Here is an 11,340-nt window from a genome sequence, read left to right as displayed (position 1 = left end):
CCTCGTCCTCGATCTCGTTTTCGCCCCGGAATTTTGGTTAGATAAGATAATTTAGAACAGGGAAGGTCAGATTTCGATTCCACGAAAACGCAAACGAACGTGGTTCACTTCGCATCGGATGTCTTTGCTGTATTCAAAGATCGATTAGCCTCGATACAGATTACCACCGCACCGACCCGTTCAACGTTTGCTCCTGACCCAATCAAACGTTCCGTCCAAACCGAAGCAATATCTAGACCGCTGTCTCTTTCAAATTCCTACTTTTACGTTTACGAGATGTAATTTGCGTTATTCGGCAGCATGTAGCTGTCGCAGTTTTATGAAAATAGTTATATGCGCAGCTTTGTGATAGCTACATGCTGCCGAATAATGCAAATTACGTCTCGTGAGCGTGAAAGTAGATTCTAGTCTAGATTGATCTTTTATCTAGCGCTTTTGACAACTGAAAACCCCCATCTTTGGAAAGGAGAACACCCCCTTAAATGCGTTTGAGTTGCGCAGGAATCTAGAAACGATGATTTCTGACACATGGTATTGTGTAAGGAACGTTCTCGCTTTTGCCTATGCTCGGATAGATTAGATTACACGCGACGGATAAGTTCACGGTCTGCGCGACATCCTCGCGCACGGGCGACGCGACTGTGGTGCTAAAAGTCCGGCGAATCGCACACGAGCAAACTGCACGAAGCTTGTTGTTATGCTTGACGCGACTTGCCCACAAGTGAACTTTCTAATAGACACCCGGTATTTATAGATCGCAAGAATTTATTTATCGCGAGCAGGGGCACGCGGTAGCCGCGTCGCGATGACGAGGAACGCTCGCGATCGCAACAAGCGTAAATACATGCTAATCGTGCCAATTGTAGCCGATTGTTTTTCTTTGATCCCCCGAGTCAACCGCGAACGCATTCGCAACGCCTGTTCAAGCTTCATATTATCGAGCGTGTTGCATCACCGCACGGCTTCCGCGCAATAGAAATCCATTCCAACAGAGTCCCGGATAGATCCTCTACTCTACGGATTACAGGGAGATCATAAACGGCGGTATTACATCTGTTTCTTTCAATTCGGAGCAACATTGTACACCGATCAATATCAATTTGTCTTCGTGCCAGTTGATCGATGTGTTTCATAACGCGGACGAGCACGTTTTGCAATCGATCTGCTCGCAATCGACGGCTAAATCGTTTTTCAACCGTCGCGTCGAGACTTTCGAAAATTCCACTGTTCGAGCAAAAGTTAATTAACGGGGTGTGGTGCTTATTGTTTAGCGATCGAAGTTTCATTAAAATCGCATTAGCCCGAAATTACAGCGATCGATGTAGGCCGATCAAGATAAGACTACGAAAAGGATAGTCTTAATGTCGTGTTTGTAGAACCTTGACATTTTTTCAATGAACACGCTAATCTTAATGTGTATCGAGTATCGACTTGATCCCGTTTACCTAAAATATCAGGAACCTGGGTGTTATCATAGGTGTAACATCATATCTGGGTGTTAATATACTCCAATATCCTTACATATGTTCGTTAGAAGTGTATAAAATTTCTTTCATCATTAACCAGATTATTTATTCCGACGTGCATTTTCAATAGACGCGTACGCTTGACAACTTTCAAAAATCCCGCCATCGTCGACCCATCGACAAACATTGCGCTCTATATTATTTGTGAGAAGGGAGGCATGCGCTGCAACAGCCTCCCTTAATACGGCTGCGCTGATTGGTCGCGCTATCGAGTTCGAGATTGAAGGAGCTCGAGCGGGAGGTTCGAAAGTGAGGTCGACGACGACGTTGGACTGTACGAATGTAGTGGACCGAAAAGATAAATTATTTGAAGAAACAACGGTGTTGACGCTCGTATTACACGGGAAGAGAATTTCGGAGATCGTCGAGTTGCTCCGTAGATGGAGAAGTGATGTACCGTCCGACTTACAGTGGGCCAGAACGACGAATTAGCTGTTCACGCATATTTTAGCATTATTTCAAGACTCACATTAAATAGGTCGCCGGATTCGTCTTGGCTTCAATGTTTTCATAAAAATGTTGTCTGAAAGAGTTTGCTGTTTGAACGCTTATTGTAACGAGAGTTTTTAATAACTTCAATGAACATGACTTTGATTTTTAGCCCATGGACAGCTAGCACGATGATCTGGTCCAGTGTCGCCAGAATCTACCAAAACTGGTCGATGGTTTTTCTCCTCCGTTTCCCCTTCCACTATCTCATTCCAGCACCATGAGCACTCACTAAGTCCGTAGACTGGTCACGTATTAATCTGGTCATCAAAGAGGGGGTAAAATGTATGCCCCTCGATTTCCTCGATCTGGCGACACTGGGCCCCACACTGTGCGGCTGTGCGATATTTTGGCTGAAACCAGAAAGCAGTGCGCGGTAGCGCGGGACAAACGCGTTCGTGTTTAAAGTTTAAACGCAGAGATTCGGTTCGAACGGTGCGGATAACCGTGGAACAGTGGAGAGTGACGAGAGAACAAGAGAACGAGAGATGGAGAGAACGAGAGAAGGCGCGGCGTGGCGGTTAGGAAGGCCGGCAGTGTGACGGGCCGGGTCGGGCCGCGTGGTAGGATTGGTAGGAAGGAGGTTGCCGCGATTCAATTTCAGTCGAAGCGCGCCAGGCAGACCGAGCGCCAGCAAGAACCGGCTGCTCTCTTTTCCACACCTCGTGCCTCGTTTTTTCGAGCACGTAGTCGAATATCATCCGTGTGTGTGTGTGTGGTACGTGCGTGCGTGTGTGTGCTTGCCTCTGTTTCGTTATCCTCTCTTTCTCTCTTCCATTCATACTCTCTGTATGGCCCTTTCTCTCTCTCTCTCTCTCTCTCTTCTTCTTCGTGCATCTTTCCCTGTGTTCGACGGTGTTGTTATATTCGTGAGACTGGGATGCACATGTACCGGCCGAGAGAGGGGGATGCCAGTGGCGCGAGTGTGCCTGTGTGCGAGCCCCCAGCATCCGAGCAAGTGTTTACGTCGTCGTGGTGCGTGTAACCCAATGTGTGGACAACCGTTGCTCGGGGACCAGTGTTCTCAAACGTTTTCGAACGCTTTCGGAAAAAGCTTGGTTTGCGTGCACAATCGACCACCCAGTTCTCAGAGGAAGCATTAGACACACGGTTCACCCGAGAGTGTCTCTCGATATTGAATCGTATCGAGCAGAATCGGCGATCAACGTTCACGGCGCAGCAGGAGTTTCGGCGTTATTAAAAGTGCTCTTCGAACGAATAAATCCTGGAGAGAACGAGAGAGAGAGAGAGAGAGTGGAGACACACGTGTCATTCGATTCTACGATCGTCGACCGAGCGTGACGCTGCCGGAGAGAAGCATTCGAGAGAGAGAGAGTGGTTGTCGATAGTTATCGGATCGAATCGGTGACTTCCGCAAACGAAGTTCGAACAGGTTAACGTCGACGCAGGATCGTGAACGAACAGACCGTGGACGGTGCGCGAAAAATGTGCGCGTTTGCGTCGAGCCGAGCAGTCGATCGCGCGCAAATCAACGTCGTGACCACGAGTGCCGATTCCTCTGCGAAGATTCGTGTTGCGAACAACGCGTAGTTTCTAGAGCACGTGTGACCGTTTTGCGTTGTTCGTTCCACCGCCGTGCAGCGCTATGGCCACGAGGGGATAACACCGAACAGAATAATCCGTGAGAATGGAATTCGGAGGGTACAAAGGTACCGGTCCCCGCGTTAGGGTGCGACGACGCGCGGAATTAGGCAGACGGCTCACCAGGAGGCTGTCCCTGGTCGCGAAAATGCCGGCTGCCATTCTCAGCAGAGCCAATCCACCCGAGCCAAGGCCGGTCGAGATCACGGCGATCGCTCCTGACAAGTCCCAGCTCACCGTGCGTACCATTCCTCTTCTTTTATCTATCATTTCAGACGCAACAGGCTAACTTACACGCGACATTACCCAAGTGTAACACGCCGATTTTCCTGAGATTTATACAGGATATTATGTACAGTTTCTTGAAAAATGTTCGAAACGTATTTTTCTTTTTAGCTGCTTACATTCGTGTTAACTGTATGAAACCCTTGTTTATGCTAATATCTCGAGAACTAGAGAGTCTAGGACAATGATTTCTTTTTAAATTTGTATTTTTTTCTCCGTTTTGAAGTTTCAAACGTCCTTCGAAGACAAATCTGTAAATGCTAATATGTTTTCAAAATATATAGCTCTTGCATCTATGTACAAGGTTTAAACCTTCGAACGAAGGTAAACAAACGTTATAATTGCAATTATTATATAGGTATATAAAGTCAGAAATAACATTGGTAAATTAGCGAACGATTGTCAACTGACGATAATAACGAGAATGATTCTATTCAATTAGTAAACACTCTACACCGATATAAATAATACGATAGCAAAGATCGGTACAGAGACATCGGTATGACACGGAATGAAAAAAAAATCGCGAATGTCATTATGGTTCTCTGCGCGGCGATCGATCAGATGAGAACAATATTTATCCGAACACCTCGGGGGAATAATAGTGTTCGATTGTCATTTGGTTGGAGGGCGAGGGAGAGGAGGGAGAGATCCGATTGTCTCGAACTGTGTCGCGTGTACACAACCTATCTCCTCGGTAACATCGTGGAAAATTCAAGCTTGTATAGGTTTTGCACTCCAAATTCACCCATTTGCAAGTCAATTTCATCCTTTTTCAAATCAATTTCACCCTTTCGCGAATCAATTTCACCCTTTCGCAAATCAATTTCAACCATTTGCAAATCGATTTCACCTTTTTCTAAATCAATTTCACCCTTTTGCAAATCAATTCCAACCTGTGAGAATATTGAAAATTAATTACACTGGAAGGCGTCTCCCCTTGAGCGCTGTATGACGTCAGACATATGCATATCTGCACACAGTTTTCATATATTACAAAGTTAATGAACTGGTAATAACTTTTAGGTGAGTATTTGATGTACATCCTTGAAATGAATAAAATTTTGAATTTCTTAACAATTACTTTACATTTAATTCGATTTTTTTTAAACTTACTTAAAAACACTTTATTAGTGAAAGGTTGAATTTGATTTGCAAAAGGGTGTATTTGATTTGCACAAGGACGAATTTGGAGTGCAAAACGTGTAATGGTTCCAAAATGTTCGTCCGTGCGGTGCGATCAACCCTAGATCACTTATTGTTAGAGATACTCGTCCAGAGATCGAGGTAACATTGTGCAACGTGGATCGTACAGGAGGAGCAAAGGGTTAAACAGAGCAATTATATAAATTGTAAATAAAGACGTTGTTGGCGTTAAGCGATCTGAGAAAAGTTTGCGAGTTAAGAAAAGCGGATGTGCACAATGGCGCGCAGATTCCGCGGTAGAAATCGAAACTCGCCGACTCGCGGCCAACGCGGTGTTCTTACGTTAGATTAATGTACATACCACCAACAGGTAGAGGTACGGTGTAAGCATAAGCCGGCTTTACCGAGCCGTACCGAGTACATTCTATACAGGAGTAAGAGGCGTTACCTTCGATATTTAAACGGTGTCTATATGAACGTTGCACGTCATTCCCTTCTTGTGTACGTGCGTTGTTGCTTCGCCTTTGTGCGCCGCGTTTCTACACTCGGACGCTGACTTTTGTCGAACCCGATCCCGATCTCGATCTCGATCTCGATCTCGATCTCGGGCAACCTTTATTACAGGCTCTACGATCGATTTCACACTTTCAGTGCCGCGTCTTCTAAAATACCGAACTGTGCATCTATGCTTACAAATGAATTTCTGCGCTAAACTACAATCGGTGCACCTCGGGGACCTGCAAGTCTCAACAAGTCTGACTTGACAAACAGCCTTCAAGTTAAAGATATCTGTAGAAATTCGAAAATTGCAAAATAAAAAATTGGAGACCAGTCTCGTCCGAAATTTTTATTTTATAATAATTCTTTGTGGTAGTGCATTATTTGCACTCCTAGCTAATCGTGAATAATTTTCCAAAGAATGTCTCGTGTAAAGTCTTCGAAAAACAGCATTTCTAAATTTGGAGTAGCAACAGGTTCTTCTCCATTGTCCGCGCAAGCGGATCGATGGTAATCTCGCTGATAGTTGGAATCGTTGTTCACGCCAGTCTTCGCTTTTCCTATTTTCTCTTCCGATCGCTGAGAAGAGGAACGTTCTCAGCTGTCGAACACGTTTCGATAATAACAATACTGGCATAGGATTGCCTGTACGTAAGCTCGCGCGAAAGAAAAGTGAAGGCGTCTTCGAGCGTCGTTGAGCGTCGTTGAGCGGTTCCTTGAACTCCGCACGTAATCGTCGTAAGAAAGAAAGTGCGCAACGTGATCGATACCCGGCACTTTCTAGCTGGTCCCGATACATGCACTTTGCCCTCGTTCTCGCTCGTAACTGGTTCTTCGATTTCGTTTGCCTAGTGTCGAAAGCTTTTTTCCGCCATCGACCTGTTAGTCGAAATTTTACTGCTTCGAAAAGCAGTTTCTATTCCCAGTTTATAGACAGACGCTGCGAAGTGAAATTCTATATATGAATACAAAGTCCGCATACATTATCGTCAACGATGTCTAATCGTCGGCTGCATATCTGAATTCTTCTATTGGTCAGAAATAGCACAGCAATCAACGTGGACATTCCTCGATCGAGAAGAAGAAAACAAAAATTTCTACGCATTTCGGTGCAAGCACGTTTATCGCGAGCATATTACGAGCCGCATATGAATTGCGCATAAGATACCTCGTCATTCGTCTGTAATGCGTTAAGATCATTCGAGTTTTTCCCAACGAGCCTGGCTCGCGGGTTTTACAGAGAGAATCGTAAACAGCGTTCTCCAGGCACCGTTGCTCCGTCTGATAATTTTCCAATTTTCCTTTATCGATCGACACGATCGTTGCACAAGGTCGCCAAGCGGTGGCTGCACAGCGTTATCGAGGGCGTTGCACACCGTGATTTTCGACGGTGGTTTTCACGCTGTTTAACGATCGAGCAGAAACCTCGATTACATGCTAATGCAGCGGGACAAGTCTTTCGCCGGTGCGGTACGGTGATCGACGAGCGATCTCGCCCGCAAACTGTTGACGCGTTTCCCCTGACTTACGATCTAATTGCCCGGCAATTTGTTGCTGCCGATTCTTTCGCCTGTAGGAAATATATCGTCGGCGCCAATAACGCTACTCCCGGTTACCGTTTCCCGCGAAACGGGAACGTTTTGCAACGCGCGAATACCAGCCGATCGATGAGTCTCTTATTCGCTTTCTTTTCATAATATTTAATTAGTTTGGGAATCGCGGCTCGATCGAGTCGAATCGATTCGGCACCCGTTCCGCGCGTTACGGAAACGCACATTTTCTATCGCTTTCTCCGTGCGCTTTCGTACAATTAGCTTGTCGAACTGTGCGCATAATTAAAAGGTAAACATCCGGGGTCCTAGCGCTTTCTCGCGTTTTAATCACTCTGCCGTTCCGGCTCGATCGTGTTTTTTATTTTCACCGTACCGAATTGACATCGCCAGATCTCGACACATTCATTGAACGACTTACTTTACCACTTGCGCTGGAAAGACGTGCCACGCACGTCGAGATCACACGCATCTGTGATTTAGTTGCGAACGTGTCTTGGATACTGTCAATATCACAAAAGAAAAAATTTTGTAAAAAAAAAAGGTAATTATTTACATTCAGGGCTTCCTCACCGATTTTGATGAAATTTAAATATGTTGTCAAAGTCATCATTCTGAACAACTTTTTCCTATACATGTTACCGCCGCTCGATTTTAGTTTTCGAGATATTTGCGAAAAACTATCGCTGATACTGTATTACATTTTGCTTGTAAACACGCTGCGGAGATGAGAGAAAAAACAGGGTGTCACTGTGACCATACATATATAGGGTGAGCTTTCAGTTTTGAAAGACTACTCCTACATTTTCGTATGCGTGGTCGGCGCGAAATTGAAAATTTTCCAAATGACAGATGTTGCTGATTATGATTTAATTGGAATATGATGGACTTGGAAATCAGTAGGTGGGAAGAGAAGATACATTAATATGTGAAAGCATGTAGAAGAATTTGAGGATTTTCGTAATTTCCAGAAAAGATTGTATTGTATTTAAGTTCGTGTGTGTATTCACATAAATTAAATGGAAATTATTTCATACTTTTTAGTGTATTTGTTTAGTGCGTTTTTTCGAAGTAGGTTTAATTTTTTTTCATAAAATATTTCTATTTCACACTTTTTAGTGAAACGAGCAGAATTTGTAGAACAGCGTAGGATGTTTTTTCAATCTTATTGGCTATGTTCAATAAAAACCGCAAAGAATGAAAAAATGCAAAATTGTTTTGAAGGAACCAATCGGGAGACATACGCTACAAGATGCAAACATGTTTCGTTCCGATTCCATCTCGGCGTAATCGGTGAACATACATAGAAAAGAAAGCGAAAGAAAGGCACATACAGATCGAATTGAGTAACCTCCTCCTTTTTCGAAGTCGGTTAACAAAGGAAAAAGGATCCACTTGCTTGAAAAATTTTTGTAACTTCAGAATGTTCCCGAAGAGTCCGTTTGAACTTTGAACAAGACGATTTCAATTCAATTTGGCAAAGGTAACTCGATTCTCGATATCGCCGCGATCGTAAAGATCCATCCGGTAGGTTTATAGTCGAAGCCACGATCGATTTTTTCTGGCTCGGTTAACACATGTGAACACGGACGTGCCGTCGTTTGCAAAGGTCACTGACACGTTTCTCGCGGACCGCGAAACTCACTTTCGACTCGAGGAGAAGGAGGATCGAAGGTAGCCTCGATCGATCCTCGTATACGCGAACCAAATGGAACGAGACGGTACGGACTTGCCATGCCGTCCCATGGGACGACGGAGAAAGTGACAGTGTCGAATTAACCGGGCATCCCTGTGTTTAGCATAGAGAACCGTCCGACGTTGCCGGCATGCAACGATCGTTCTAATCGTGCCCGATTCCTGCTTATTACCGGTAACCGTCTATTAAAGTGCCGCGTGTCGGCAGCCGTCGAACAGGAAACGGACGAAACTGCATTTCCCTTATCTTCCTTTATCTCGTCGTTTTATTTGCTTCTGTAGGCGTGTGCCGGCTTAAAGCGGTCCAGGAAAATAGCAATAACACATTCAAGTTTCAATTACGATTTACCATAGTAAATTCGTGCTGAAAGTAAAACACGTCGACCGCCAACTCGGTGACCATGATAATTCGATAAAGTCGAGGCACTTTATTTAATACAACAAAAACTGAGAAGCTAAGATCGATGGGTTTCTCAATCCTCGTCGAAAGACTAGTGGATATTTTCCATAATATTGTGTGCATTCCACTTCGAATTGATATAGAAAGACGACCCTCGGTGAAAGCCCTAGGCACTTCATGGGCTCGTTATTGCAAGTGATAGTTAATGATCTTTCTGATTGCGTTATAATATTTAGTGGTGCTTCCACCTTGTTCATTTTCTCCCACAGTTTTAGGCGAGAGCCATAGGTACTCTACACTCAGTAAAAAAGTCTCCGTACACCCTTTAAAACAGAATAACTTTTTTATAATTTTTATTTGGGCCCTTAATAAAAATTTAAAATATATGTTTCGTAGATCTACAGCAGTTACAGACCTGCTGAAAATTTCATAGAAATCGATTGACATACACACGAGCTACGAGCGGTTAAAATAGGTGAAAATCGTACATAGGTGTTAAACCCACAGAATCGTACATCTTTCGATGCGTGTCGTTCTTTCCGTCGTCAACCGATTTCGATGAAATTTTCAGCATGTGTATAACTAACACAGGTCTACAAAACACGTGTTTTAAATTTTTATTAAGGGCCCAAATAAAAAAGTTTTGTAAAGTGCCTTTTTTATTTTTGCATGCAACCTTGTAAATTGTAAATTTTAGAAAATATTTTTTGCACATCATTCAGTAAACCAATGCTTCTAATTGCTTACAAAACATCAGGCCAATTTGGTATAATTATAAAAACGTTTTTCTGTTTTAAAGAGTGTACGGAGACTTATTTTACTCAGTGTATGTAGTACATATAACGAATAGGGTTTTCGCTATACATATGTACTATTTCATGCTTCTCCCATTCGACTCAATAATTTTCATCCGGTGCGGTGGATGGACTCGAGTGATCGTCGATCGATCGAACCGCGAACGATGTCCTTGCTCAGTAAATAAATTCAAATCGTCACGCAGGGCCGGTCAAATTAGATTTCGATCGCCGCGGCGTTCATTTCGCACGATTCGTTCGGTCTTCCAGTCCTATCCTCGGTCACCTATCAATTATATCATTGTCCGTCGCGGCTCGGCTGCGGGTTTTCTGCCATTCTCTCCCGGCGACGTCTGTATGAGTCAACGTGTGCCGGCCAGAGACAAAGAGCGAGCCGGCACACGATATCGTTTTGCGGTGGCCGGTACATATAATGCTCGGCGATTCTACCGTCGAATGTAATTTCCGGCATGCTCATATTGGATTGACCCATTTCGTTCGCACTTCGCGCGCGCACGCGTGTATCGCAACTTCTTGCCGGTTGATTTGATCTTTCCACCGAGCGCACCGCGGAGACCGAGCCTGCCTATAGTCGATTACTATAAAAACTCCCCTGCAAATGAGTCGATTAAACGCGCACCTGGAGTAAAAGCTGGCCCCTCTGTCTCTGTCTCTCTTTCTCGTGCTCTCCACGCGCGACATGATTTTTAATGCGGCCGATTACGCGGGAAATCGATCAGCCCGGACTTTTATGGCAGTTATTCGATAATTGACAACCGATAACAACCGAACGTCCGAACAGCATTTTCCTGTCGTTGCTCGCAGCTGTTTTAACGATTTGTAGCCTATGACCATGAAGTTCCCGTATTTCCTGATTTTAACCTCTATTAATACTATTGTATATGTATAATGTTATTGTTATCACTGTGTATTTTCTATTAACCCAATACTACCATTAATATTGTATTTTATATCTTTATTTTTGTACTGTTAACCTAGTTCGTAAGGATAGAATGTATTTAATAAGTTTTGTATCATAATTACCAGCTTGTGGACCTAACCTGGTCTAAAGTCTTAGTTCTTCACCGGTCATTACATAACCATATATTTCTAACCTTTCCGTTTCATCGTTTGACACGTTTTTGACACTGACATTCTCTGTTCATGCCATTCCATTTGGCGTACCTCCCCAATACGGGAACAAGTTTTGTCGCCACTTCCAAACTGTACAGATAGATCTCCTTACCCTTACTTCATGCCTATAGCGGACCCTACACGGTCAATCAGGAATGACAGTCTGATTGAACAGTCAGACTGTCAATCCTTACTTCAATCACGAAGGAATATTTCCAAAT

At 44.0% G+C, this 11,340-nt stretch overlaps 1 protein-coding gene across 2 annotated transcripts in view; it reads left to right on the top strand.

Annotated features, from left to right (window-relative positions):
• Window positions 1-2,544: 2,544 nt before the first annotated feature.
• The window catches only part of LOC143208836 (rho GTPase-activating protein 20), a 289,326-nt gene continuing 280,530 nt past the window's right edge, over window positions 2,545-11,340 (top strand). For both annotated transcript variants that reach the window (XM_076423806.1, XM_076423718.1), the window contains exon 1: window positions 2,545-3,855. In XM_076423806.1, the coding sequence (XP_076279921.1) occupies window positions 3,664-3,855 (192 nt within the window). In that variant the 5' untranslated portion in view covers window positions 2,545-3,663. The remainder of the gene's footprint in view (window positions 3,856-11,340) is intronic.

Source organism: Lasioglossum baleicum, chromosome 1, assembly GCF_051020765.1.
Source record: "Lasioglossum baleicum chromosome 1, iyLasBale1, whole genome shotgun sequence".
In the NCBI taxonomy this organism is placed as follows: Eukaryota; Metazoa; Arthropoda; class Insecta; order Hymenoptera; family Halictidae; genus Lasioglossum; species Lasioglossum baleicum.
This window is presented reverse-complemented; position numbering and strand designations above follow the sequence as displayed.